Source organism: Ursus arctos, unplaced genomic scaffold (assembly GCF_023065955.2).
Source record: "Ursus arctos isolate Adak ecotype North America unplaced genomic scaffold, UrsArc2.0 scaffold_14, whole genome shotgun sequence".
Taxonomy (NCBI): domain Eukaryota; kingdom Metazoa; phylum Chordata; class Mammalia; order Carnivora; family Ursidae; genus Ursus; species Ursus arctos.
Genome location: NW_026622808.1, coordinates 14,627,871 through 14,655,861, shown reverse-complemented (window position 1 = coordinate 14,655,861; position 27,991 = coordinate 14,627,871). Strand labels below are relative to the sequence as shown.

General features: G+C 58.5%; 1 protein-coding gene across 1 annotated transcript; it reads right to left on the bottom strand.

Moving 5' to 3' along the window:
- Nucleotides 1-2: 2 nt before the first annotated feature.
- TJP3 (tight junction protein 3) lies at nucleotides 3-27,733 on the bottom strand. Its single transcript, XM_026481068.4, has 21 exons — nucleotides 27,554-27,733; nucleotides 15,790-15,846; nucleotides 15,552-15,661; nucleotides 14,703-14,805; nucleotides 14,159-14,483; nucleotides 12,651-12,754; nucleotides 11,497-11,656; nucleotides 11,105-11,213; nucleotides 9,849-9,907; nucleotides 9,543-9,609; nucleotides 9,166-9,322; nucleotides 8,440-8,548; nucleotides 8,129-8,366; nucleotides 7,796-8,007; nucleotides 5,350-5,445; nucleotides 2,655-2,725; nucleotides 2,090-2,300; nucleotides 1,909-2,009; nucleotides 1,471-1,734; nucleotides 633-679; nucleotides 3-254 (listed from the first exon to the last, which is right to left on the bottom strand). The coding sequence occupies exons 2-21, from the start codon at nucleotides 15,835-15,837 to the stop codon at nucleotides 152-154; spliced, it is 2,694 nt and encodes an 897-aa protein (XP_026336853.1). The 5' UTR covers nucleotides 15,838-15,846; nucleotides 27,554-27,733; the 3' UTR covers nucleotides 3-151.
- Between the last annotated feature and the right edge of the window lie 258 nt (nucleotides 27,734-27,991).

Genomic DNA, 27,991 nt, shown 5'->3' with positions numbered 1-27,991 from the left:
AGCGTTGTGAAAATACTCTATTTATTAAAGACTGGCAGAAGGAGGCGGGGTTCTAGGTTCTGAATGGGAAATCGAGTCCCAGCTCTGGGTGAAGAGCCGGGGGGGGCGGGTGGAGAAAGGAATATGGGTCAGCACGGCCACCTGGGAGGGGTCACAGGTCAGTGGCCGGGCCCCAGTCATAGCCGTCCTCATCAGAGGACTCCGTATCTTGAGCTCGTGTAAACTTTTTCTTCAGGGCCTCTCGCCCGTAGGTCCTGGGGATCAGGAAACAGAGGAGAGGCTGTGGGCAGTGGGGAGGCCTGAACTACCCTTACCTGAGGCTGACTCTCTGCTACGCACAGTGGGTGTGGACAGAGACGAGCAGGACTGCGCGTTTAGGGGTCAAGCCTCCTTAACAAACTCCTACACACCCTTCAAAGCCCCATCTCATGTCCTGTCCTTCCGGAAGCTTTCCCAGTCCTCTCAGGAAGTGGGCCCTGACTCCGTGGGGTGGGATTGGCCCTTCTGCTTTCATCTTGCCCACTAGGCTGGGAGCACATGAAGACATAGCTTGATTCTAGGTCCCTTCATCCCCTGAGCCTGAGTCCCAGGAAAAGGGCTGAGGGGCTCCAGTCTGGAGTACGGGGGCTTACCGCACACTGTCCTGTCGCCTCTGACCGTGGCGGGGGTGGTCGTCCACCTCAGAGGGGGAGAAAGGAGGTCAGCACTTCCCCCAAAGTGAGAGACACTGGGATGAAGAGCACCCCCTCCCCCCAACTCCCCACCTTGGCCCAGGCAGTGCTGCCACAGGCTCTCTCCTCAGCTCACACAGGTCTGCAACTCCTCTCTAATTTTTAGTGAGAAGATATGCTGGGGACAGGGTGGGGGTGGGGGAAGGCCTTAGCTGAGATCCCCTAGCCTGTCAGCAGAGGAGGAATTGGGTTTCCCATCTGCAAAATAAGTTCGTGTATGGAAAGTGCTTAGGATAGTGTCTGCCCCATAAGCAAGCTGCTATGGACAGTTGAGCAGGTTGGGTACTGCACAACTCCAGGGAGCACATCATAGATTTGTGCATTTTCACATTTAACTAAAGAGGGCCTGGAGGAAGGGGTACCTTTGTCAAATTTACAGAAAGGCACTGTGGGGGGTGAGGGAGTCTTACAAAGAATAAATGCTATGTAAATGTTTGTTACTGGTAAACACCCAAGTCGTATGGGCTGGAACTTGGGTAAGCACACTGAGTTTGAAGAACCACCTTGTGACATCAAGATTGATCTATCTCATTGTATCCCAGATAAGGAAACACAGTGGTTGAAACATTTGTTTTAAGTTGTTCAGTGACTCAGGCTCTAATAGCCTAGGTTTCGGGCTGAGATACTGATCTCAGCAGAGAAGCTTCTGTTTGTCGACATCCTGTGGGGAAACAGGCTCCCCGTGTGTCTCAGGCCCCTCCCAAGACCCCTGCCAGGGCCACCCCCGGGCCCTGCTCACCTGGACCCCTTGGGGACCGGAGGCTCTCCTATGATCCCGCGGGCTCTGGGGCTCATCTGCCAGCACGGGCTCAGAGGACCGGGCCAGAGCTGGCGCGGGGGGACCCTCGTCCACGTCCGTGTGGGGCCCACCCTCGCCGTCTGTGTAGCCCTCGCCATCTGTCTCGTAGTCACTGTTGACCCGGCTGTCACAGCTCAGATCCGCAGAGCTGTCGGCCAGGTCGCGGTGAGGAAGCTCTAGGTTGTCCTCCGAGGAGTTGTCCAGCTGCGGGGCGGGGTGGCCAGGCTGAGCCAGGACCCCCGAGCCAGGCCTTCCCTGGCCTCAGACCAGATCCCCGACCCAGGACACCAGCCTTCAACCTCAGTCCCAAACCAAGGCAAGACCCTGACCTCAGGTCAAATCTTGAGCACGGACCTGCCCCCAGCCCTGACCCGGTACCTGGTCCTCGGCCGTCCAGATGGGCCGGGTCTGCTGCTCCCGGATGATGGCCTTGAGCTCCTGGTACCAGCTGTCACTCGTGCCGTGCAGCGGGATGGTGGCTGTGGGGAGGGGGTATCAGTGCGGCAGAGACCCGGCCCAGGCCCCATCGTCTGCCCGGGACCCCCAGCTCCCAGCCCACCCGTGAAGAGGTGCTCGCTGTGCTTGCGTAGTTTCTGGGCTTGGGCGTAGAGGCGGCGGCTGCTGCGGCGGGAGGCGGGCGCCAGCCACTGGCGTAGGGCCTTGAGGGCCGGGCGGCTCTCGGGGGCGCAGAAGACCACGATGGGGTAGTACTGCACGTAGTTGAGGCGTTCGACCGCCGACGGCGTCACGTCCAAGAGCGCATGCTTGTTCTGGGCCCAGCCCGCAGAGGGGGCGGGGGTGGGGGTGGGGGACAGACCACGGGGAGAGAAACACCCAGAGACAGAGAGGGGGGCGGGTCAAGAGGCAGGTGAAAGATCAGCTGATCAGAGATGGAGGTGAAGGCTGGGGTCAAGGTGGACCCCAGCCTTGCATCACAGGCCGGCACGTCAGACGGGGGCTGTGATAGCCCAGGGGTGGCCCCCGTGTCCCTCCCAAGCCCCCACATTACAACTCCTCCCAAGGGGCGCTGTGGGAGTCCCTGCTGTGCAGCGTGGGGCGAGAACAGGAGGCCTGCGCCTTGGTTCCCCCCCTTGAAATGGGACCCACAGCAGGACCCTGCTTACTTTCTCCGCAATCACACGCACGGTGTCTAGCTTGATGACCTTGGAGGGGCTGTCCGTCCTCAACACACTGTCTGTGGAAGGGAGAGAGAACCCGGCAGCTTCAGAAGGGCGTTCCCCCAGCTGCTCAAATTCAAGCCTACCTGCCCCTCCTCTGCTCAAGAACCCACCATGGCTCCCCATCGCCCTGAGAGCAGTCCTAACAGCAGCAGCTCCCCTAGCCATATGCCTGGCGCTCACTGCACTCGGTCACCCTTGCTGACCGTGGCCGACACTGCTACTGGCCCATCAGGCAGACGGGAAACAGCCTCAGGGACACAAGGTCACTGGCTCAGGGTCAAGGAGCCAGAAAGGGGCAGGGCGAGGAGCCTGATTTAGAGTCGGTGTTCCAGACACTGGCTCTCCCAGACTTGACCCCAACTCTAGGCCTTTGCTCAGACTATGTCGAAGGAAGCTGCTCTCCCATCCCCCATCTGTCCTCTAGGACTTGAGATGGATCACTGCTTCCTCCAGGAAGCCCTCTAGTATAGCCAGGCAGCTGAAGGAGGAGACACGCCCTGCCCTGGGGGGACCTAAAAGGAAGGGGGGTACACAACTTTACCTGTTTTTTTTTTTATTGTTATAAAATGCACATAACATAAAATACACCACCTCAGCTGTCTCCAGGCGCACAGCTCCGCGGCACGAAGCACACTCACGCCAGCCTGCAAACACCCCCACCCTCCGTCTCCAGAACGTTCCATCTCCCCACCTGGAGACTCTGTCCCCAGGAAGCACGGACTCCCCAGCCCCTGCCCCAGCCCTGGCTCCCACCATCTCCTTTCTGTCTGTGTGGACGGGACTCCTCTGGGGACCCCCTGGGAGTGGGGACCTGCGGGATGTGTCCTTCTGGGTCTGGCTGCTCTTGCTGAGCACGGTGTCCTCAGGGTCCCTCCACGTCGTGGCAGGTGTCAGGGTCCCTTCCTAACACTGGACCGTGTTCAGCGTGTGGACGGACCGCACCGCGTTTATTCATTGGCCTTGAGGTCTGTCCACGGTTCGGCCGCTGTGGACAATGTTGCTGGGAACTTGGGGGGGCAGGTACCAGCGGGAGCCTGGCCTTTACTTCTCTTGGGTGTAGACCCACACGTGCACTCGCTGGGTGGGTCCGATGGTGACTCTGTGTTTAACTTTCCAAGGAGCTGCCAACTGTCTTCCCCAGCGGCCGCCCCCCTGCCTTCTCCCAGCCTTGCCTGAGGGCTCCGACTTCCCACAGGCTCACGGACACTTGCTCCGTTTGACGCTATGGCCCCTCTCGGGTGTGACTGGGCCTCGCACTTCCCTGATGACTAGTGACGTCAGCACACCCTGGCCCTCTGAACCACACCCAGGAGCCGCCTGCTCCCAGCATGTTCCTGTCCCGCAGGCCCTGCCTCCCGGTTGCTCTTGGAACAGCCTCCTGAAGGCTGCTGAGCCCCCGGGGCAGTGAGGAGGCCGAACCGACACAGGGCCTCGCTCCTGAATGGCTCACACCTCCTGCGTGCCGGGGTGGAGGCGCCGCGCTCCCTCACTCGGTCCTCCCGCCGAGCACAACACACCCCATTCGAGAGACGAGGAAGTGAGGTCTCAGAGAGGGCAAGCCACCAGCTCAGGGTCACCCAGCCACGAGGAGCGGGAAGGGACTTAAGGACACTGATCCACTGGACTCCCTGGCATTGCCTCGAGCTGACGGGTGCCCACCTAACGGCCTCACTCGAAAGCCGGGCCAGAGGACCCGCCAGCAACTATCTGCAAAAGCCCCTCCACCCTCCTCCGGGGGCTCCTCCCCGAGATTCTTGCCGCACGGTGCTATGAGCCGAGGCTTTATTAAGTGCATCCACTCTGCGAATACTTCTCTCTGCGGGAAAGCAGCCACAGGCACTATGTCAATCAGAGGGTGTGGCTGCATCCCAATAAAACTTTATTTGTAGATGCTGAGATTTGAAGTTCATTATCATTTGCACGTGTCACAGAATTTTTCTCTTCAACCATTTAAAATGTGTAAATACGGGCACGTGGGTGGCTCAGTGGGTTAAGTGTCCGACTTGTGATTTTGGCTCAGGTCATGATCTGGGGGGGGGGTCGTGAGATCGGGCCCTGCACCGGGCTCTGCACTCAGCGGGGAGTCTGCTTGAGATTCTCTCTCCCTCTGCCCCTCCCCCCTCGTGTGTGCGCGTGCACTTTCTCTCTCTCTCTCTGTAAAAATGTGTAAATACCATTCTTAGTTAGCAGGCTGTATAGAAACTTAGCTGATGGGCCAGATGTGGCCGGGGAGCTTTAATTTGCTGACCCCCTACTCTAACTTGTTTCTGTAGAGGCTAATTTTGGGTCTCCTCAGGGGAGCTTCTCTATCTAGTTCGATGCTGGGTCGGTAGCTCAATAAATATCTCTTCACCATACGAAGGAATGGGTGGCAGGTGGGCTGCCTGGTGAGCTGTGTTAAGAAGGATTCTTAGGCTCTCTCCAGACTAAGAGTGCCAAGACTGACTCAGGACGTCCGGCCCCCGGCATTAGAGGGGTGCTGGTGACTCATGTGTCTCATGTTTCCACGGGCTGTTCTACCTCTTTCCCCAAACAGCAGCAGCAGCAGCCCACTCATCAAGCTGCTTCGGCCCCAGCGGCAGGCCAGGGTTGTCAAATGACCCCCGCAACAAGGCTGCCATAGGACCTGTGTTCTCACCTGCGATTTCGAACTGGTCAGGCATCTCAGCAGTCAACTTCTGCATTGCAATGTCTGCCACGGGCCCCAGGATCACCACTGGGCGCTTGAAGCTGGCTGAGGGGCAGAGAAATGGCAACAATCAAGGTCCCATTTGCAGTGAAGATTGCTACATCTAGCCAGGCCCATGGCCGCCCAGCTAAAGACTACATCTCCCAGCGTCCCCTGTAGGCAAGGACAGCCATGTGACCACATCCTGGCCAATGGGGTGCAAGCAGAATGGATGTGTGCGGTTCCGGGCTGTATCCTTCCGGGAAAGGTAGGAGACCTCGTCACCTTCTTGACCCTTGCTCCTGGCTGGAATGTGGGTGTGGGGCGCGCCATGTTGGACCATAGTAAGGCAGAAAAACAAGACGCGAGGAGACCACCGTTGGCTCTTACTTTAAAAAGAGGCGTCTTGTCTGTCTGCAGCTGTCACATGGGGTCTGTTAGAGCAGCTGAACCTCACTAACTCAGTGGTCAGCAGACTACAGCCAGGGGGTCACATTCGGCCTACTGCCTGTTTTATAAATAAAGTTTTATTAGAACACAGTCACGTCCACTTGTTTCCTCCTTTCTCGGGCTGCCTTCCTGCAGAGCTGCGTTGTTCTGCAAGAAATTACCTGGCCCACAAAGGCGAAAACTTCGTCTTTGACCTTGTACAGGAAGAGTTTGCCAACCCCTGGATTGATGGATACACCATTTTAGCCATGAGGAAACGGGCACAGAGGGCATCCTGGCAAGAGGAAAGGGGGTAACCAGCCCCCTCTTTGTACCCTGACTCTGCTCTTGTTCTCCTCTTCTGGACTCCAGGCCTCTCTCTCTCTCTCTCAAAAACTCGATACATTCAGGTGTCTAAATATTCTTTGGTCAAAATTAAGTTGGTGGCCTTTTATTTTTAAGTCTTTCTCAAAAAATAAAATATAAGTCTTTCTCCTCTCCTGGACATTGAGCAGCAACTAAGGAGCAGCTCAGCCCATTCCCATCCCTCCGGCAGGTTGTGTGGTTTTTTTAAGGCCTCTGCACTTGCTGTAATTCCTTCTCCCCCGAGGCCATGGGTAAGGGCTCGCTTCCCTTCCTGCCGCCTGGATGGAGCCGTCTCCCCACCAGCCCAGTGCTCAGACGAAGGATCTATGATCTATGTGCTGCTTTTGTGTGTATTTCTAAATATTTGACTAATTTCTTACGATTTTTAGCTTTTTTAAATTCATTTTTAAAAATATACATAACATAAAATTTACTATTTTACTCTACATCTTAAGATGTCCAGTTCAGGGGCATTTAGTGCGTTCACACAGCTGTGCAGCTGCCAGCGCTGGTTTCAGGACATGCTCATCGCCCCAAAAAGAAATGTCTCCCTGTCAGCTGTCACCCCCTGCCCAGCCCCCGGCCCCCGCGCGAGCCCCCTTCCCGTCCATGGACGAGCCTGTTCTGGACGTGTCACACACGTGGACTCACACGCCATGGGGCCTTCTGTGTCCGGTTCCCTCCCTGAACGTCGGGGGCTCGGGGTCCGTCCCCGGGCAGCGCGGGTGGGCGCCTCGCTCCTGCTCGTGGCAGAGGGACGCGCCCGTGCGCGGGGGACACGCTGTGTGTGTCCCTTCATCTGCTGATGAGCGCTTGCCTGTTTCCACATTTGGGCTGTGGTGCACACGCGTGTGCAGGTCTGGGTCTGACACCTGTTCGCAGCGTGCGTGTGTTTTAAATGGTGTCTGTTTAGCGCCAGCAGCAGCCACTGAATGTACAGCCCCCGCCGGCTATGCCGCCTGGAGCCACGTGTGGCTGTGGAGCACTTCACATGGGGCTCGTCGGAACCACGACGTGCTGTGAGTGCAAAATACACCCCGGATTCCAAAGACGGTGACACACAAAACGGGACGTGAAATATCTCACTCGTAACTTATAATTGGATTATCTATTAAAATACTTTGGGGGCGCCTGGGGGGCTCAGTTGGTGAAGCGTCTGCCTTCGGCTCAGGTCATGATCTCAGGGTCCTGGGGTCGAGCCCTGTGTCGGGCTCCCTGCTTGGAGGGGACGCTGCTTCTCCCTCTTCCCCTCCCCCACCCTGGTCACTCGCGCGCACGTGCTCTCTCTCAAATAAATAAATAAAATCTTTAAAAAAAAATAATACTTTGGATACGTTAACAAGATAAATTATTCAAATTCTCTTTAACCATTTCTTTTCTGAGATTATGTATGTCGTTTGCATATTTCAATTAGAAATAAATATTAATTATTAAGGAAAGAAGCCCTTTCCTGTTTCCTTTGGTGCCCTACAGTGACTCAAAAGAGGTATTTTTGGTGGGAGAAGAGAGGTAAGAACAGGGGCTTCCAAAGGCTGGACATGGATGAACACTTGGTCCAGAACTTCCGACAGTATCACGAGCTCCCACCCCGCCCCCGCCCTGCCCTGCCCCAGGGACCCACCTTCTCGTAGCACCACGCGTTCATACGGCGGGTAGTGACCCTGCCTGGTCAGAGCGGACAGGTCCTCGCGGCTCCGATGGGTGGTCTTCTTGGCTCCGCGCCGAAGGCCCCGTAGCCGCCAGAACTCAGCCCGCGCGCTGGAGCCCACCGAGGCGCCCGACCCAGCCCCCACGGCACGCTGGGCCTCCTCCAGGCTGGCCAGCTGCTCCGCCCTGGGGAGAAGCAGGGGACTGGTCACTGAGGGCGGCAGAAACGCAGCCCGGAGACGGTGGGCAGCGAGCCGTGCCCAGCGCCGGCGGGGAGGCCGAGGCGGGGGGGGGGGGGGTGCCACACCTGCTCTGGTTGGGGATGATGCCCCGCTCCTGCTCCCGGAGGTCGCGGCCCATGCGCACTGCCAGCCAGTGGCCCCCGCGGGCGCGGCTCTGCCCGGGGCCGGGGCACAGCGTGTCCAGCACGTGGAAGACATCCCCGCGGGTAAAGCCCAGGCCTGAGGGCGGGCTGGCCTCCAGCTCGAAGTGCGTGCGGATGTAGAAGGAGTCGCCCACGCGAGACTGCACCATTCTCCGGAAGACTGCGGACAGGGGAGACTCCGTGAGCGCCCAGGCTGCCGCCCGGCCCCGGCCCTCCTGGCCACACACACTCACTGTCCTGCTTCCGCTGTGTCACCAGCTCCACGTCCTCGCCCGGCGGCAGCCCCAGCAGGAACTGCACGGCCTCCTCTCGGGTCAGGTTCCGGAAAGGCACATCATTCACCTGGCGGGAAGGGGGCGCAAGATGGGACGTAGCCCTGGGGACCCCCTCGGCTGGGCATCCCAGCTCCGCCCCTGGACAGAGCCCACTCCCGGGCGGAGGACGGCGGGGAGCGGATGCGGCGCCGCGCTTGCAGGGCGAGGGGGTCAGGACAGGGAGGAGACTGAATGTGGGCAAGATTATAAAACGAGTGTAAGCAGGTGACAGATGTGGAGGAGGCAAGACAGGCCATGAAGGCACGACCTGGCCGAGGCCGTGGCCCAGACAACGCGGTCGGGACACGGTGAGTGCAGCTGGGGCACGAACGACAAGATTACGATGTTGATAACGAGGCCGTGACACTGATAACAAGCACGCATCCTGGACACGGTCATCACTTGGACAACAAGGTCGTGACACCAATAACCAGGACGTGACATGGACAAGGCCGTGACCCAGACAAGCTGTGCCCCAGTCAGCAAGGTCGTGATCCAGCCAACAAGGTCACGACCCAAGCAGGGAGGCGTGAAAAGGTTCAGATGCCCTCGGGGGTGTGGCCAGTCCGAGGGGTGGGCACCGGGGAGGACAGGCGGGCCGGGACAGACTTGGGTGCCACACCCACCGCCAGCTGCCCGGGTCACCTGCAGAATCTGGTCTCCCTCCTGGATGCCCTGCCCGTCGGCCGGGCTGCCCTCCTGCACCCCCGACACGAAGATGCCCACGTCGTTGCCGCCGGCCAGCCGCAGCCCAATAGTTGTGCCCTTGGGGAAGCGGACTACCCTGGAGTCGGGGCTGTACCTGGGAGGGGAGGCAGAGGTGGGGTCAGGCCCGAGGGGGGCGGGAGGGGACATGCGGGACGTCCTTGGGAGAGCCCCCACCCCCTCTGGGCCTCAGTTTCCCAAATAGCCCCGCACGGTGGCTGTATCGACCCTCTGGTGACAGAAGACAGGACCGTGTGCTAGGGAGGCGGTCCTGGGTGTGCGGTCTTGGGCAGTGGGCTTTCTTTCTGGGGACATACCCGCGGTCCTCCACACTCTGGCTGCTGGACACCCTGTAGATGTCGTAACTGCTTTGCCTCGGGGAGTCTGAAAGGGAACAGCGGTGTCTTTCCCCAGCACACGGACTAGTCCAGACACCACACGCTGCCCAACGGCCTCCCTGCCCCACGGTGGGGTCACCCAGCCCCCCATCCTCCCCAGGGAGCTGTCCCTGACCTCTTAGGCCCACGCCAGCCTCTCCCGCCCTGCCTGGCACAGCCTCACTGGCTGGGATCAGAAAAACCAGAGGGATGCTCAGAGTCACCACCCTTCCGCCATCTGCTCACCTGGTTCCGAGATGGTTCTGGAATCCACCGAATCTTCCCGCCGAAGTGGGGGGCTCTCCCTGGAGGGGAACAGACTTGGGGTGAAGTGGGGGTGGACGCTGAGACGCGACTATTGGAATTCTAACCTCTCTGCGCCCAGGGTCAACTCCTGGTTCTGCTCCTTCCTCACTGTGAGACCGCGGGGCCACTGCTCTCTCCGGGCCCTGGGGATGGCTCCATCCGCCACATGAGGAGGCTGGGAGTCGGTCATCCACCCACAAATCCTACAGTCCCAGGTGGCTCCTCGGGGGTGACCCGCCAAGATCGCACATCAGAAGCGCCCTGCCAAGCCGCCCCAGCTCCCGACTCTCAGACACAGTGTGAGGACGTTTTTACTGGCGTTTGGAGCTGCCAGGCTCCGGGGTGATCTGCCACACAGCCACAGATGACAGACAGACCCCTGCCTCGCAGATGCGGGAGGCCTAAGCAGGGCACCCGTTATCTAATTCCCACGTGTTGGGCACTTAGGTTTTTAGGCATTGAGTTGTGTCCCCTCAAAATTCATCTGCTCGAGTCGTAATCCCGCGCATCTCAGAATGTGATGGTTCTTGGAAATAGGGTCGTTGTGGGTGTCATGAGCGGAGAGGAGGTCCTACCAGTAGGAGTAGGGTGGGCCCTGGTCCCTTGGCACTGCTGTCCCTCTAAAATGGGGATATTTGGACACAGACGGACATGCACAGAGGGGAGATGATGCGAAGACAGAGAGGAGATGGACACCTCCCAGCCCAGGACTGCTGGGGGCTACTGGAAGCTTCCAGAAGCTAGGAGAGCGCCCCACCCCCACCCGCGAGCCTCAGGGGGAGCGCGGCCCGTCCCACGCCCTCATCTGCCGTCCTAAGCCCCCGTGTCTGCACCCGTTGTTACAGCCGCCACAGGACACTGATGCAAGGTTGTCGCCCCCTGTCCCCATCTGTGATCATCGTCATAAGCAACAAGCACCCCCCGATCCCTGCAGACATCCGTGGCTGCTGTGCCCCCGAGAAAATCCCTAAACGGCGCCTTATGCATCTTGGAGTCTTCTGGGATGTGTTGTACAATTCAGTGCTTTCTGCTTTAAAGTCGATCCATGTCAGGTTTTCCTGGGACCGAGAACCCAGAGCCAGTCCTGGGGGCCAGGAGAACTATGGGTGGACGGGGGAAGCCTCTTCCAGGCAGGCCACCAGGTGGAAAAGTTATGCTCCTCCTGCTCGACCATTCTGGCCGATGGGGGTACATACCCGGGGGAGTTGGTTCGGCTGGCATCCAAATTCCGTTGCACGTGCTGGGGTGGCGGTGGGACATGGGAGGGCGGCGCCTGAGACAGCTCTGAGCCGAGGTCCGAGATGTCTGCAGGGGAGAGCACGTCCCCTCAGGCCCCCGGCCCACACCTTCCAGACTGGACCCATTTCACAGAGGGGAACATCAAGGCCCCTTACAGCAAAGGGGCCTAGACCGAGTTGGGCTCAGCCAGGGCCTCCAGCCCTGACTTACTGTGTGGCCTTGGGCAAGTTTCTGTCCCTCTCTGAACCACTCAGGGCCAGGCTCTCCAACCCCCACCAGGCTCTGCCCAGCACTCTCTGCCTCCCCTACTCTCCATTCAAGCCCCGGGGCCTGCCTTCTGGGCCCTCACCGTCCAGGAGGGAGCTGTCACTGTCACTGACGGCCGGGGGGATGTTCACCAGGAACTGCCCTCGGTCCCTGAGCACCAGCAGTGTCAGCTTCCCTTCTGACTTCTCGATCAGTCGCCGTGTGTCGCTCAGAGACAGATTCTCGCTGGACACACCATTGATCTAAAAGGGCCAGAAAGGAAGACAGAAGTGAGTTAATGCAAGATCGGGGATACTAGAAACAGGTAGCTTGGGGGGGAGGGGGGGATTAGAAACACACAATCCCCAGGAAGTCATAAAAACAGCCATTCTCAAGAGGAAAGAATAGAATTGGATTCCTCCTGCTCTGAGGAGACCATGCCCAGAAGTGACCCCACAAGAATTCCAGAATCGGCCAATTTATTGAGGGGTGGGGTGGCACTAGGGGAAAATTAGAAGCAGGTTGACTCCCCATCTCCCTAGACGGGGAATTTCTTGGGAGACACTAGGAACAAACAGAAATAAGTCTCACTAGGGGACAGAGAGTAGATAGCTGAAGATACCAGAAGCAATCTGTAGGAGGGACCAGAAACAGACATTTAGAGGTGCGTTAGAAACATAATTTGGGGAAGGACTGTCCTCCGGGCCCTCCAGAATCCCTTTCTAACATTTCTGGGCGGGGGTGTCTGTTTTCATTCACCCTGGGGATTGTGAGTTTGTCATCCCCGAGCCACCTGTTTCTAGTGTCTGCCCCAAACCACTAGAAACAGACAATTCCTCGGGGTCACTAGAAACAGATAACTCTGAAGAGGCTCTTGAAGCAATCAGCTGGGAATGGTTTGGAAATCATCTACTAGGAATCACTAGAAACCAATTTTCAGGAGAGGGGTCTAGAAAGAAATCAGCTCTGAGGCAGAGCCGTGCCTGTAAGCCTGGCCTCTGGACCGACAGCACCGACCTCCTAGGACGTGTCCTGGAATGAGCGCCGTGGCCAGCGCCCCCGTGTGATTCCGGGGATACTAGAAGCCGACATTGGGCAGTGTTAGAGCAGAGGATGCGGGCGGGGGCTCCTGCGTTGTCCTCGCTAACCTTTGGGTAACAGGCAACACCCAGCAGGCAGAGGGCTCCGGCCAGCTCTGCCGACCTTGCCCGTGGCTGGGTCTCCCTGTCCCGCCCCCGACGGGAAGCCTGGGCTCACCTGTAGGATGAGGTCTCCTTCCTGCAGCCCACGGTTCCTGGCGGCCAGGCCCGAATCGGTGATGTGCTTGATGAAGATCTGACTGCCCAGGGTGACCCCGAACTCTGTGGGGGAGGAGGGAAACTGAGGCAGGGCCTGGGGTCTGGACTGCGGGCTCCTCTCAAGGTCAGACTTCTCACCTGCCCTTGACCCTCCCGCCTGCCTGCCAGGCCAAGAGCCCGCAGGGAGAGCTCAGGCTCGGCTCCCTCCACGCCACCCTGGGACTGTTCTGACAACCCGCCCGCCAGGACCCGGACACAGAAGGTCACAGGCAGGGGCCTGGGAAGCAACAGAGCCCTGGCCCCCGCTCCCCAGCACCCGGCTCCCATCACCACACAGAAGCTCTTCATGACATCGCCATCAGTGTTCAGGATGTGACTCTTTTTTTTTTTTTAAAGATTTTATTTATTTATTTGACAGAGATAGAGACAGCCAGCGAGAGAGGGAACACAAGCAAGGGGAGTGGGAGAGGAAGAAGCAGGCTCCCAGAGGAGGAGCCCGATGTGGGACTCGATCCCCGGACGCCGGGATCACGCCCTGAGCCAAAGGCAGACGCCCAACGACTGAGCCACCCAGGCGCCCCAGGATGTGACTCTTGCTATTAAAATCCCAAGGTGGGGGGTGCCTGGGGGGCTCAGTCGGTGAAGTGTCTGCCTTCGGCTCAGGTCATAAGCCTGGCATCATGGGATCGAGTCCTGCATCAGGCTCCCTGCTCAGCGGGGAGCCCGCTTCTCCCTCTCCCTGCTCTTGTGCATTCTCTCTCTCTCCCCCTCTCAAATAAATAAAGAAAATATTAAAATAATAATAATAAATAAAATTCCAAGATGGGGACAGATGTCCCGGTGCCATTTGTCACATCATGTTTAGAATTCTAAGGTCACAGTGCTGCCATTGAGTCGAGATGGCGTCAGAGGTCACACCCCTGCGCTGGTATCACAAAGGGAATTCCATTATCACGACACTCTACCCAGGTCACAGTGTGTTTCCTGGGGCTACTCGGAATTGCCACAGACTTAGTGCCTTTAAAACAATACCAGCTTGTGATCTCATAGTTCTGGGCTCGGAAGTCCTAAAACCCAGGCGTGGACAGGGCTGGTGTCCCCGGGGCCCCAGGGAGACCCGGCTCCTGCCTCTTCCTGGCCCGCCAGCCTCCCCGCCATCCTCCCCGCCAGCAGCGTGGGGTCTGCCCGTCTCTGGGCCTCCCGCCCTCTGCCTCCCTCTCGTGAGGACCTCGTGAGGACACCGGGAGCCCAGGGTCACCCCCACCCCCACCTTGGGGCCTTGACAGGTTTCCCTCTCCACGTGAGGCGACACGTCCCAGGTTCCGGGGGGGCCAGGACGGGGACATGCGTGGGGGCCTTTATTCTGCTGAACCACACAGCACACGGGACGGGGTCAGGGCCGGGCCGGCGCCGCTCTGCGGGAGCTCTGATCCCACGGATGCCAGCACGCCCGGGCCACGTGCTCACCGTCACTCTCTCGCCTCCGCACCAGCACGGACTTCACGGGCCTCATGTGCACATCCTGCCGCGGCAGCCGCTTAAAGCCAGACACCAGGGCCAGCCCGTTGGCCTCGGAGTTCCCAGCGGGGCTCCTGCGCCCGTGGCTGCCGGCCCGGCTCCGGCGGCCCGCCCTTGGCCGGCGCGAGCGCTCGCCCCAGGAGCGGCCGGAGCCGCTGGATGTGTCGCCTTCATAGCCCTGGCCGTGGTCAGCCTCGTCAGAGTCCTGATGTCCCCGGCCAGACGCACTGGCCTTGGCGGTAGGCAGCTGGATTTTCCGGGGACGCTTCACCGTCTGTTAGGGGAGTAAGGGGAGGGCCAGCTCAAGGCTCTGACCCATCCACTGGTGGTCCTGGGGGACCCTGGCCCCTCTCTGGGCCTCCACGTCCAAGCTGTGAAATGGGGACAAGATTCCACTTGCTCGTAGATGCTTACACTCAGACTGCCCGTGGGCTGCAGGACTGGGAGAGCCACCTGTGCCAGGGGCTGCCCCTCCCACCTGACCCCCACTCACAATGTTGGCCACCTTGGTGCAGGTCTTGAGTATCTGAATGGCAAAGGTGGAGGTGACACTCTCCATGGAGACCCCGTTCACCATGACGATGTGGTCCCCTGTCCTGAGGGAGGAGGCTGGGTCTCAGGGAGCAGGCCTCACATGGGAGCCCTCTCCCCAGGCCTTCCCCTGGGGGGCCCTGGCACCTCCCCCAGTGCCCCACTTTGGGGTGGGCATTGCCAGTTCTACAAGGCCTGGTTCTAATTCACTGGTGTCCCAAGTCTCACAAAGACATTTATCCTTCTGGGCCTTAGGTTCCTCATCTTTAAAATGCGGCCAATCATAGATGCTTTATAATGATAAAATGCAACCACAGAACAGAAGCCGTGGCTGTAACGGGTGTCTCCATACCCCTCATTTCAACTGTCAGTCTCCTCTTTCTGCTATTCTCCACCTCTTTCCCGTCTGTGTTTCAACATCTCTCTCTCTCTGAAGCTGTTCCTTGATTCCCAGCTAAGCCAGATCACCCGTCAGCCACTCAGGTCCCAGAACCATTTTCCCCAACTTAACTCCCAGGAGCCTCCTGTCCCCGAGGGCTCAGAACACTGGGTCTCCTTCCCTCCAGCCACAACAGGTTTTCCAGTCTTTTCATTCCAGGAATGCCCTGGGGCCACTGTGACCCTGAGACCTACACTGGAGGACCAGGAAGTGCCTTGGGGAGAGGGAGGGCCACATCGCCAACTCTGTCTGCTGCCAGCTCTAAGCCTTGTGGAGGCAGAGCTGGCAGGCGCCAGGCACTTTCCCGGCTCCTAGCTTCGGCCCGCACGGGTCCCTCCTCTCGGCCATCACCCCTGCTGCCTTGGTACGCACTGCAGTCTGCCCTCCGCTGGTCCCCCGGGCACCACATCAGACACAACCACGGATCCATGGGGCCGGTCTCGGCCACCAGAGACTGCAATGCCGAAGCCTCGCCGGGGGTCCTAAGAGAGGATAACATATAGGATGAGCTTTGCTTCCCGTGGGGACAAAGGTTCTCCCCTCCTGTCGAGCAGCCCGGGGTCAAGAGGACATTCCTGTTGGCACCCGTGTGGGGAAAGGGAGGCCTCACCTTGCAGAGCGTGGCCGTGTGCTGTTCCCAAATGGTCAGCTCTTCCATGTCCAACACCTGACAGGAGGGAACGGAAGGCGGGCGTGAGGCCATGGCAGGTTCACTGGAGCACTCAGGGGTCCCCTGCCCTGGGTGGGGAGCCCGGCTCTGACACCCCCATGGTCCAAGCCTGTGGACAAGTGGCTACCTCTCCGGGGGCCTCAGCTTTTGTATCTGCAAAGTGGATTTAAGTTGGGGGTTCTCAAGTGGGGACCATTCTGCCCCCAGAGGACATTTGGTAACATCTGGAGGCATGTGTGGTCATCGCAACTGGAAGTACTCCTGGCGTCAGGGAGTGAGGGCCAGGGGTGCTGCTCGACCCTCCACAGAGCAGGGCAGCCCCCCCCAGAGAACAATCCAGGCCCAAACATTCATGTGCCAAAGCTGAGACCCTGGTTTAAGTGAACCAAACTGGTAAAAGCAGAGAAAAGGCAAGTGCCTGGGGGGGAATCAAGCAGGGGATGGGGGATCAGTGGCTCAACGGATCCATGCCTGAGGGGATGAAGTCTGGGGGGATCCATGCCTGGGGAGGGTCAGGCTGGAAGGATCGATGCCTGAGGGGGTTAAGCCTGGGGGACCCATGCCTGGGGGTCAAGCCAGGCCCGCCAGGCAGACGGAGTGCTCTCTGCTCCAGCCACCGGGGGCCTCCTCGCTGTTCCTCCAACACCTGGGGCCTTTGCACGCACTGTTCCTTCTGCCTGAAACTCTCTTCCCCCGGATCTCCACCTGACCCCTCCCCAGGCCGCCTGCTCACACATTACCTTATTGGCGTGGCCTCCCGCCCCCCTCATTTAGAACAGTAAGCTCCTCCCACTCCACAACGGACCCCCTTAACCACCCGGCCCCAATACAGTTGCCTAATTCATACAACCTGTGACCCCTTGACCTTCTCTAGATTTTGTTGATCTGTCCATCTCCCCTCTCTAGAAAATCAGATGTGGGGGGCAGGGATTTTTGTTTATCTTGTTTGCGGTGGAGTCCTGATTCAAAGCCGGGGTTCAACAGCTCTTTACAGAAGGAAGGAAGGAAGGAAGGAAGGAAGGAAGGAAGGAAGGAAGGGAGGGAGGAAGGGAGGAAGGGAGGAAGGGAGGAAGGGAGGAAGGGAGGAAGGGAGGAAGGGCAGGCGGGCTTTCCTTGTGCTGGGCACGGTCCATGAACCATCTCATTTAATCCACTCATCGAAGGGAGATTCTATTATCCCCAAGCCACAGAGGAAGAGACTGAGGCACAGAGAGGCAGAGTCACCTGCCAAGCCGACAGAGCTGATGGAGGTGGCCGCTGGGGAATGTGGAAATTCCAGATTATTTTCAGTCCCCTGCGATAGATGAGAGTGCAAGGCCACACTCCAGGACACCCTGGGGGGGGGGGGAGGCAGAGAGGAGGAGCCCACCCCTCAACTCCGCGGCCCTATTTTCCCGGGGGACCTGCTAGAAAGGACGCCCCTCCCCAGCCTGGTACCACGGGCGGGTGACTCCCTCGGCAGAAAAACCCTGCACCGGCCGCTCCGGTGTGTTTTCTTCATGGTTCCCAGGAGAGCAGCATTCCTGGCTCCCAGAGAGGGGGGAGGCGGGCGGGGGGAAGAGGAACAAAGCCCTGGGCGGGGCCTCCCGGGCACTCCTGGCTCTGCAGTTACCCGGGAGCTGAGAGGGCAGCTCTCACAACCAGGACTCCAACCCCTTGGCTGGCGGGGGCGGCGCCGCTCCCAGCCTCAGCTTCCCCTCTTGTAAAATGGGTGACCCCCATCCCCGCTGCCCGTCTTCCAGGGCTGAGGCGCCGGAGCTGGACAAGGAGAAGCCACGCGCCAGAGGCAGAAAGAGCCTCTCTCCCAGAGACGCGCCAGAGGTCCTGAGAGAGAGGGGAGAACGCCGACTTTCCTCCTTTGCACGCTGATAAGAAAACACTGTGCCATGCTGGCTGCCAGCCAGGGCTTTCCATACACTCACTTGTTCAACCCTGACGGGCCCTAGGATGTAGCACCACTATTACTCCTACCGTAAGGGAGAGGACAGAAAAGCCCAGAGAGGTCCAATACCTTGCCTGAGGTCACACAGCAAACCGTGGACGCAGGCAGCCCGTCCCACACCTCACTCCTCACCACAGGGCCACAGCACCCTTCTGCTTAATTAATTTTTCAAATTAATTTTTCAAAAACAGAATCTTTTTACCTGGCTTTGACTGTACACTTCGAATCAGGAAATGGCCTCCAGAATTTTGATTTCCTGGCCTTATTTTAAGAAACAGCCCCAGGGAACCAGGGCCCCTAGGGGGACGGGGCAGGTGGCCCAGGCTTGCCCCGCCTTGCACAGGTTTGCCTCCTCAGCGGTCAGAGGCCTTGACTAGAGCCCCGGGGGCCCAGCCTAACCGCACAGGCCCCCTCAGCCTCGTTCATCTCCATGGCTTTCCCTGAGGGACCCCTGTGCCTAACACACTCCCAGGATCTGTGCACAGCTAGCCCTTGCCACTGGGGGTCTCAGCTCAAAGCTGCCTCCGCAGGGAGCCCACCTTGCCCAGCCAGACTTCCCTGGCTCCCCCTCACCCTTCTGTGTTTTATTATGTTTTATTCATGGCTTCCAAACCATCTCAAACTATCTTGTGTAATCATCAGTTTGCAGGTTTCTGGTGCCTCCTCCTGGGCTGTGAAGGCCGGACGAGGCTGTCTCTTTGCACACTCTGGCGATGGCCACTGACACCTCCTGGCCCTGCGATCAGCCTCCACTCGGAGCACGAGCTGTATTTCTCTCCGGCAAACTCCTATTCATCCATCACAGCCCCAGCACCACTGTGTCTCCCTCCAGGGAATGAGTCTTCAATGGCCCCGTACACACATCTCACATCCCTAATTACTGGAATCTGGGATGTTCCTGTCCACCATCTCCCATATACCCCTCTAGTCCGGGGCCTGCTGGTGGGCACGGCTGGGGGCCCTGGGATCCCAGCATAGTCCCCACAGGACCAGTGGGGAGACAAGAGTTTGAGGAATGGGTGAATGGTGACAAAAGAAAAGGTATATTCAGCCAGGAACTCAACCGGGTGTGTCCAGAATTCCTAGACCCCCTCAGCCAGTGAGACCCATCGGGTGAGCTGAGGGGGCGGGGCCTGCACCTGCGTCCCCACCCCGAGCCCCAGGCCTGTGACAAACAACGGGGAGAGGAGGAGTCACCCAGTGGGGGCAGGTCAGGTGGTACCAAGTCACACAACCCCAGGCACCAGGCTCAGGGACTGTAGTCCTCTCTCCCCCTCCCCGCCCCCACCTCCGGGAACAAAGGTGGGGGAGGTGGGGAAGGGGGCCACAAATAGGCGACATGGGGAGGGGATTCTGGAAGCTGTTTCCCCGCAGTCAGGAAGAAAGCTGGCAGGAACCTGAACTGCCCGACCTCAGGACTGGGGCGAGCCACAATCCCCCTACGGCCTCAGTTTACCACCCCCCCCACCCCCGCCGTGATCTCCCACCCAGTGCGGTGACTGTCAGTTCCAGCTCCATGCCTGGAGGGTGATGATCCCCCAAATAGAGACACGGAGATCCCCTCCTTCCCAGCAGGCTTACTCTTGTGTAAAAGGGGGTCTCGACCCCTATCTGCCTCCCCTGTATACAGTAGGTGCCCAATGCATGGCGGTTCCTTCTCCAGCAGCCTGTCGCATTTACCGAAGCCACCGCAGCCCACAAAAGAAGCCACAGCTGCCGGTGCACCGTTGCTCAAGCTTAACTCGACGCGACCCCCGGAGCCCGGCGTCAACATCTTTATGGGGCACCTTTACGTGCCAAGCGCTTAAAACACATTTTCCTCTTAGAATCCTCCCTACACCCTTCTTTAAAATGAAGAGCACCAATATTACAGGCGAGGTACAGGGAGGCTTGATTCGCCGGCCCAAAGTTATACAGAAAAGGTAGGATTTGAACCCAGGTCTACAGGGTAACAGAGGCAGGCCTTGGGGACCCCAGAGACAGGTTTTGGAGACCAGCGGGCGCGAACGCCCCTCACTGCGCAGCCTCGGGCTAGCCACCCTTTTTCCTCTGGGCCTCAACTTCCCCATCTGTAATCTGGGGTGATCTGGGGTCCTGGGTCCTGGGTCCAGGTCTCAGGCCCCACTCCAGCTAGATCCCCTCCCCCTCCCGCCGTCTGCGGGCTACTCGCCTGGAATCTCACCGCCATGGTCCACCCCCTCGGGGTCTCCAGCGCCCCTGAGGGGCCTAGAAACGGTCAATCGGTCCCCACCTTGGAGTGAGGGAGGAGGCTGAGGAGGCTGGCGGCGGAGAGAGCGCCCGGCCCTCGCCCTCCTCCAGCCCGCTCTGCGGCTCCCGGCTGCACCTGCCCCTCTTCCTCCTCCTTGTCCCCTACCGGCCCCGCCCCCGCCCCGACACGCCTTCGGGACGCCGCGAAGGCCGCCTTCGCCCCTAACCGCAGGATCCTGGCCCCGGCGTGGGAATACCAGGCCGGGTTTTCCACCCAGCTGAACACCTGCCGGCCATCGGGGCCGGAGACGGGCCAGACAGGGCTGCAGTGAAGACCCGGCAGAAGTTCCGGCCGCGTTTCCGAACGGAGCCTGCGATTCGACCTCGGCGGACTGGGTACCTTTCGAGGTTGAGTTGGGACAACTATTGCAACAGGGGCAGGTTGAGTGCCGGAGACCTCCAGAACACAGGGCTAGCCTTTCTCGCGGCACCGCGTCTTTGGGAGGTTTAGCCCCGTTACATACAGGGGAAACCGAGGTCCGGTGAGGTCCGAGGCTCGGACTTCTGATGCCGAAGGTGCGCGGTTACCGCCCCTAAGGCCTGGCCCTAAGGCCGAGCTTGAGCTCGGTGTTCACACCCGGCACTGGGCTGGGCCACCAGCTGAGGAGGGCGGGGCTGGCCGGAAGAAATTCTTCGAGCTTCTGGGAGCAAAGGTCAGGCGTCCTCCCCAGCCTCAGAAGGTGCTATCTAGGAATGAGGGGGCCAGGGCAGGAAGACCTCTCCTTGCGGGGTGAGTAAGGGAGGAATCACCAGGATGGTCGGGGCTGACCGTGGCTACACCCACACATTCCTTACTGGTCTCTCTCTATACACACACCCCGAGGCCCAGCTGTTCCTGTGCCTTGCCTCATCCCAAGGTTGAAAGGGCAAATCTGGGCATAGACACCTTTCCCAGCCTCATCCAGTCAATTCTGGCGGAGAGGAATCCCGCCCCCGCCGTGGCACCGAAAGGTAGAGAGGAAACAAGGGAACTAGGGGATCAGGAAATGCTTCCTGGAAGAGGGAGAATTGCGCTGGGGTTTTGAAGGTTGAGTAAGAGTTTGCCAAATGAACAAGGCAGACAATATAATAAAAATCTTTGAGGCCCTCAAAATAGACTTCTTACCCCGCCCCACTGCAGTTCTCCCCAAAACACAAGTCCGCAGAGCCCCGTCAGCCAGCAGGGGCTCTCAAGCGTCTCCAACGCTCTCCAAGACAGTAAGCCTTTGCAGAAACCCCTCTGAGGACCTACTGGAAACCTCAGGGCTGGAGGGAAGAGCTCAGTTTTTCCCAGTGTGATCTTTGGCCACCGGCAGGCAGTTCGAAAAACCATTTTAGGTTGAACAAGGTCAAACTTTTTTTTATATATATATATATACATAGCCATGTATTTGTTTTAATGAGTCATCGGAGAACATAAACAAGCTCCCCACGGACACGCGTCTGTGGGTGTTCGTGGCTGTGAGTACTGGGGAGTGGCCCGTATGTGGGGAGCCCCTGCTCTCCTCCGGAGCTCAGCACCGTTATCTTTGGACTAAATGGGTTCAGTCTGTGGTAATGAGGCTCCTAGCTCATTTCGTGAGCATTTGCTTCGCTCCAGTTGCACAGAATGATACCCACGTGTCCGCGGGGCAGCTGGGCCGAGGGGCGAGCCTGACCGGCAAGAGCAGGATTTGGCCCCGGATTTGGCCCCGGATTTGGCCGTTTGACCCCACACCCCTCACTCTCTACCAGCGTTTCTCACTGTAGGGGAATTTGCCCGGGGTGGGGGAGGGGGCGCTTGGAGATGCCTGGAGACATTTTGTGTTGTCAAAACAGACTGGTGCTCCTGGCTTCAAGAAGGTGGAAACCAGGGGTAATGCTCTGCACTCCACAGGGCCCAGGACTGTTCCCCACTAAGAATGACCTTGCTGCAGATGTTAATAGCACTGAGGCAGAGAAACCCCACTCTAGACCACTCTCAGAAGGGGGGCCACCACCCCAAGACACGTGGTCTTCTTCCAGCCACCCAACATTCTGCCCCCCCATTCATGCCCTGCTCAAGAACTCTCAATGGCTCCCTAGTACCCATCAGACGACCCTGAGCTCAAATGCAGGTATTTTTTTAAAAGTAAGCTCCACACCCAACATGGGGCCTGAACCCACGACCCCGAGATCGAGTGTCCCAGGCTTCACCAACCCAGCCAGCACACGCAGGGTTTTGAAAAAGGGCGTGGCCTGTGCTGCCCCACTGGCCAGAGGAGCTCGCCTTAAGCCCGCTATTCCACCCCCCAGCCAGATCACTTTAAGGAAACAAAAATCTGCTTTCCATCAGTCTACTTCATGCATGCATTCACTTTTTATTTGGTCATTAATGCAACAAAAATGTCTCAAGCCCCCACTATGCGCCAGGTGAGCAGGAACCCGTCGGAACTGACTTCCCATCTGAAATGTCAGTGCTAAATTCAACCAAGAGGGGGCAGTGAGGGCATGGCGTGAGGGAGAGGGGGAAGGGAGGAAGCCATGGAAGGTGGAGTCCTGGAAGTACCCCTGGGATGATCCTGGTCCATCTTTCCAAGTGCCTAGAGGGAAACTGAGGCCCAGAGAGAGAGCCGGGGCTGGACTGAGGCCCCCGAGAGTGGTGACCACAGGAGGGGGGAGAGCCTGGGGGTGGGGGCTCAGATAGGGGGCTTGGGGCCTCCCTGGTAGAGGCTGCTTTGCTGGGCTGCAGGAGGCTGAGGCCATAATCTGTGGCCTAACGTGTGTCATTCGAACCCAAGACTGCCCTGGAGCAGCTCCGTGGCCTGGCCGCCTCCGGCTTGTTCATTCATCTGCATGTACTGAGTGCCCACTGTGTATGCACGGGACTGATGCCACAGACCCAGGAAAGCCAGACAATAATCGAATCATCACACAACATGAATAAAAAGTACTACCTAGACTTCTGAGAGCATTGGCAGGGAGACATGTCAGGGGCTGGGGGCTCAGGGAGGGCTTCCCCGAGGAATGGCACTCAAAATAAGAACTGAGTTTAGTAAGAGTGACCTAGGTGAGACGGATCCAAGCCGAGGAACAATTAGACCTGAAGGAGATGAGGGAGGAGCCATGGAGAGATCTAGGTGTTTCAGGTAGAGGGCACAGCCTGTGCAAAGGCCCTGGGGCGGGACTAGGCCTGGCATTTTGGAGGAACAGGCCTGTGTGGCTGGAGCAGAGTGGGCGAGCGGAAGAGAGGGAGGAGGGAAGGGAGGGCAGAAAGAGGAACAAGAAAGGTCGTGCAGGGGTTTGGGGGCCAGGGGAGAGCTTGGGCTTTTACCCCCAGGGAGGTGGGAGCCCTGGAGGGCAGTGGGCAGAGGGGGACCGAGATTTGGGTGCTCGCATGCGCTCCCCTGGTGGTCACTGAGGGGAGGACGGACGGTGGGGGCCTAAGGCAGGAGCGGGGGCACCAGGGAGGTCAAACCTGGAGGCCCTGCAAGGTGTGGCTTTCAAACAAACCAACAAACACGCATTTTATTTCGGAATCATTTCAAATTGTTGGAAAAGTTGTAGATACAATTCAGAGAGTCCCCAAATGACCCTCACTTGGTCTCCTCCAACACTAGCATTTTCCACGACCGCGAGATGTTGTTAGAACTAAGACACCAACATCCTACGTCACCATTAACCGAACTGCAGACTGTTCATGAGCGCGCAGAAGCGCACGCGCGCGCACAGGCTCACACAAACGCACAAACGCGCGCACACACGCGCACAAGCGCGCGCACACATCAAGAATGCCGACATGAATTTGCAGATAGACAGTAAACTAGACAATCACCGCCGGGCAATAAGCAACAGTCTCCGTTGGACAAAATTCATTTGCATTTCTATGGACCGGAATCACCTGCCCTGCTACAGCTTTCCTCTAATTTACAGGGCTGTGAAATGGTTCAGAGGCGAGAGGAAGAGCAGATAGTTTTAGAGGGTACCCCAAAGCCTGGCGTTGACCGGATGCTGAATCGCTCTAGAAATGCTAAGGAGCTATGGAATGCCTAGAGCTAAGGTCGCAGCTTATTAACTGCACATTTATTTGTGGGACTATTTCTGGAAGATCCCTTCTTCCTGCTGGTCTGCGAGCTCTACCCCTATAGTTTCCCATGCACCTAGAACAGTGCCTGGCATGCAGTAAGTGCTTAATGAATGAATAAATAGCTCCTGGGAAGCCGCCTAAGAGTCTGAACAGAGGAGAAAGACCCGGGCTGTGTACCTGGGAGGACACATTCCGCGGGGGGCGGGCCCAGCCAGAGAGCACATAAGGATTGGCAACGTGGGGGTCGTGGGGGAGGTTTAATGAGGGACGGTTGAGGGGAGCTGGCCTGGGGGAGAGGTGCAGAGGCCAGGCTGATAACAGCGACAGTAAGCAAAGGTGGCAGGGGTCTTGGTCCTATCCCCAGGTGTTACACAGAAAGACAGAACCTTGATATAAACAGCTTCCCGGGGAGCCCCTCCAGCCTTGGGAACACCATAAAATCACCCTCGTTTTCCCCCACTGGGACCTCTAGTCCCTCCTGCCTGGGAGTAGAGAAGGAAGCGAAAGGAGTGCCCAGGCCAACCTTCCTATGCACCGGCTCCACGCCACGCCCGCTGTTTCCACTTTTGAAGCTGCCCCATGATACTGCTCAGAAGTTGGAACCAGGTCCCCATCTTATACAGATGAGGAAACTGAGGCAGGAAGGGGGGGGGGCTCTGCTCTTCTGCAGCAGAGCTCCCTCCCAGGGCTCCGGCTTCCTCCCATCTGGGGGTGGGGGTACCTTCTGTGAGTCCCCTTCCAGCTGCAGCCCACACTGCAAGCTTCTAGAAGAGTCTACATGCCCCTCCTCACCTTCCTTACCCCCTACACCACAGTGCTCTCATTAAGATGCCCCAGGACCCCCCATGTTGCCAAGCCCTGGGGCATCCCTCCCCCCTCCTGTGCATGCTGGTGCCTGCTGCACCCTGAATCTGCCCCTCCTACCCTCACCCCTCCCCATCCAGTCATGAGGAAAGCATTGGACAAACCCAAAATGAGGTGCTTTCTACAGAATCCCTGACCATCTCCTCCAAGCGGTGAAGGTCAAGGAACAAGGTCACAGCCTGGAGGAAGCCAAGGAGGCCTGATGACTGAATGGGCTCTGTGGTCGTAGATGGGGCCCCGGGCACAAAAGGCGATTCCCACGCTCTGATTACAGTCTGCAGCTCAGGGCAGGGTGATGGAGGGTGTTGGTGTCAGTCCTGACAATGCACCGCAGTCAGGGAAAATGTGAGTGTCGCAGGAGACCAGGTGAGGATCATGGGGGGATTCTCTGAATTGTATCTGCGACTTTTCTGTCAATTTTAGATGATTCAAAATAAAATGTTTCTTTGTTCTAAAGCCACATCTTGCAGGACTTCCTTGTTTGACCTCCCTGGTCCCCCTGCTCCTGACTTCACCCCCCTCCCCCCGCACTCCGTCCTCCCTGCAGAGGCCACCAGAGGGCGCACGTGAGCACCTGAGTCAGGTCCCGCCCTCCTCTGCCCACAGCCCTCCAGGACTCCCAACTGCCTGGGGTAGAAGCCCAAGTCCCCCCTGTGGCCCACAAGACCCTGCATAACCCGCCCTGTCCCCTCCCTGCCCTCCCCTCCTCCCTCTCTCCCCGTTACCCACTCTGCTTCAGCCACACAAGCCTCCTGGCTGTTCCTCCAACATGCCAGGCCTGGTCCTGCCCCAGGACCTTTGCGCGGGCTATGCGTTCTGCCTGGAATGCTCGTTCACTAATAGTCACTTCCTTCATGTCTCCTCAAATGTCACCTTCTCAACAAGGATCCCTGATCTTTCCACTGGAGGTTGTAATATACCTCTGCCTGTTTCACTCCTGTCCCAGTTGCTTTTCCACATTCTCCCCTCAGTGAGACTGACCAGTCTTTAACCCTGGATACAATTTCCTTCCTCATTATATCTCCTGTTTCTTGAACGTCTTCCTCTACCAAACACAGCCCACAAGAGCAGGGATCTCCGTTGGTCTGGTTCCCTGCTGAATCGCCAAGGTCCAGACCGGCACCTGGCACACAGTAGGTGCTCGCTAATGCAAGTTCACTCCCTGGGCAGCCCCTCCTCCCAGCGGCATCTCCCGCTAACCTCAGCCCATTCCAAAGGGTGTCAGGCTCCTCCCTGAGCAAACACTGCTCGTCTGGCGCAAGGCCAGGCTGAGGAGGAAGAACAGGAACCCAAACGGGCCTCAGCGGACTTTTGCCAGAACTCAGGGCCATGCGGAAGCCCTGTGCCACAGAGGCAGGACTTTTACAAGATGCTGAGCCTGGAGTGTTGGTGGGGGTGGCAGGGGCAGCCTCCAGACTTCCTGCTCTCCTATATGCCTGACATCCCTACTTTACTGTGCAGCCCTGGACAAGTAGCTGCCCCTCTCTGAGCCCGAGTTCAACTTCTGTCTAATAGAAGGCAGATGGGACATTGCAACTAGCTTGGCATTCTGAGTTCTGGTTTTGGGTGGGATTGTTTACCCCAACCCCCCATGACTGAGAATCGATTACCCACACCCTCCTTTGCTGCTCTCAGCAGCCCTGGGTCGTGCCAACTTGAATTGTACCCATTTTATGGAGTGGAAAATTGAGGTTTTGATAGGGAAAGTGGCTGGTGGCTAGATCTATCTGACTCCTTGGGTTTTCTCTCCAAATCCCAGGCAGGGGGGATCTGACAGTCAAGATATATCCCCTTCCAACCCCACAGACTCCAGATTTGAAGTCTCTCCACTCCCTGGGAGTGACCTCCAATTCCAGACCATCTATATACCAGAGAGTCATATGCCTGTGCCTGCCTGGCCCCAGAGGGCCCCTCTCTGTCCCAGACAAAGAAACTTGAGGTGCAATCGGATACTTGGCTGGCCAGGAAGCTCTCTTTGTCCTTACTTTGGGGAGCAAACGACCCAGAAAAAGCTCTTCCTACCCCACTCTGTCCTCTGCAGGCTCTCGGCTTCCTTTGCCCTGGGGACCATCGGCACCTTGCCCACAGGAGGCTCAGCCCACCCTCCCCCCTTCTTGCTTTTCTCCATTGGCAAGTTTTGCCCAGAGAAGGAATCAAGACAACCGAGATAAGCCCAGGGCCCAGGGCCGCGGGACCCCTCCCCAGCCCCCTGCAGGTCCCAGCAGGTGGGGGGGGTATCACTGCCAGGGAACTTGGGAGTGTCTTCAGAAGCTCCAGAAGGAGCGGTCTCACCCGCCACCTCCTTACCCGGGCCTCCCCTGCTCAGTGTTGGGGGATTAGGGAGCAGCCTGTGCCCTGTCTGCCTCCCCGGCACCACCTGGGCCAACAATGACCCTTTTAAGTCTCTGGCTCTGGCGTCCTGGGCAGGTTGCCAGGGGCAGTAACTGCCAGCCAGATAATCCCTTAGAAACTATGTCAAATGTCCACACAGGAGTGTCAGTTTCCTGCTTTCTGGGCAGTAGAGGGGAGGTGATGGGGGTCCCTGGACCCTGTGGTGGGGAGCTCGGTCTGTGCAGAGCAGAGCAGGGCATGGGGGGGGTACTTACCTGTCTAGGAGGCGGGGTGGCCTCTGGGCAGGCGGCAGGAGCCAGGGCTTGGGTGCCCGCCTGGCATGGGGTGGGGAGGGGCCCTGAATTTCGAGCTCTGTCCTCCCCACTTGGTTCCCCAACTTTTCCTCAGCAGTTCTGTCAGTGGCAGGTGGAACCAGCAGGACTAGGTGCACAACGCCAGGGAGAAACCAGCAGCTGGTTGGGTGTGTGGCTTTGTCGCAAGGTGCTCTCACGTGGGAGCAGCTGGCCTTAACCCCTGCTCTCCCAGAGGCCAGGGATGCCAAGTGACTGCCCTGCTCACACCGCGGACCCTGCGCCCCTGGCATCAGCGCGGGGACTGGAACATACAGGCGGGTCCTCGGGGAAAACAAACACCTCGTGGCTCCCCTTCTCACTGCCCTCCTTGAATCTGGGACAGACAAGCCATTCCAGCAA

What these genes read in the sequence shown, in the direction of transcription:
- TJP3 (XM_026481068.4), bottom strand. Translation starts at nt 15,837, where the DNA reads ATGGAAGAGCTGACCATTTGGGAACAGCACACGGCCACGCTCTGCAAG. An exon ending in TGACAGCTCCCTCCTGGACG is followed by an intron (nt 11,214 to 11,496) that starts GTGAGGGCCCAG and finishes TCTCCCCTGCAG; the next exon opens with ACATCTCGGACCTCGGCTCA. An exon ending in AGCCGAACCAACTCCCCCGG is followed by an intron (nt 9,908 to 11,104) that starts GTATGTACCCCC and finishes GTTCCCCTCCAG; the next exon opens with GGAGAGCCCCCCACTTCGGC.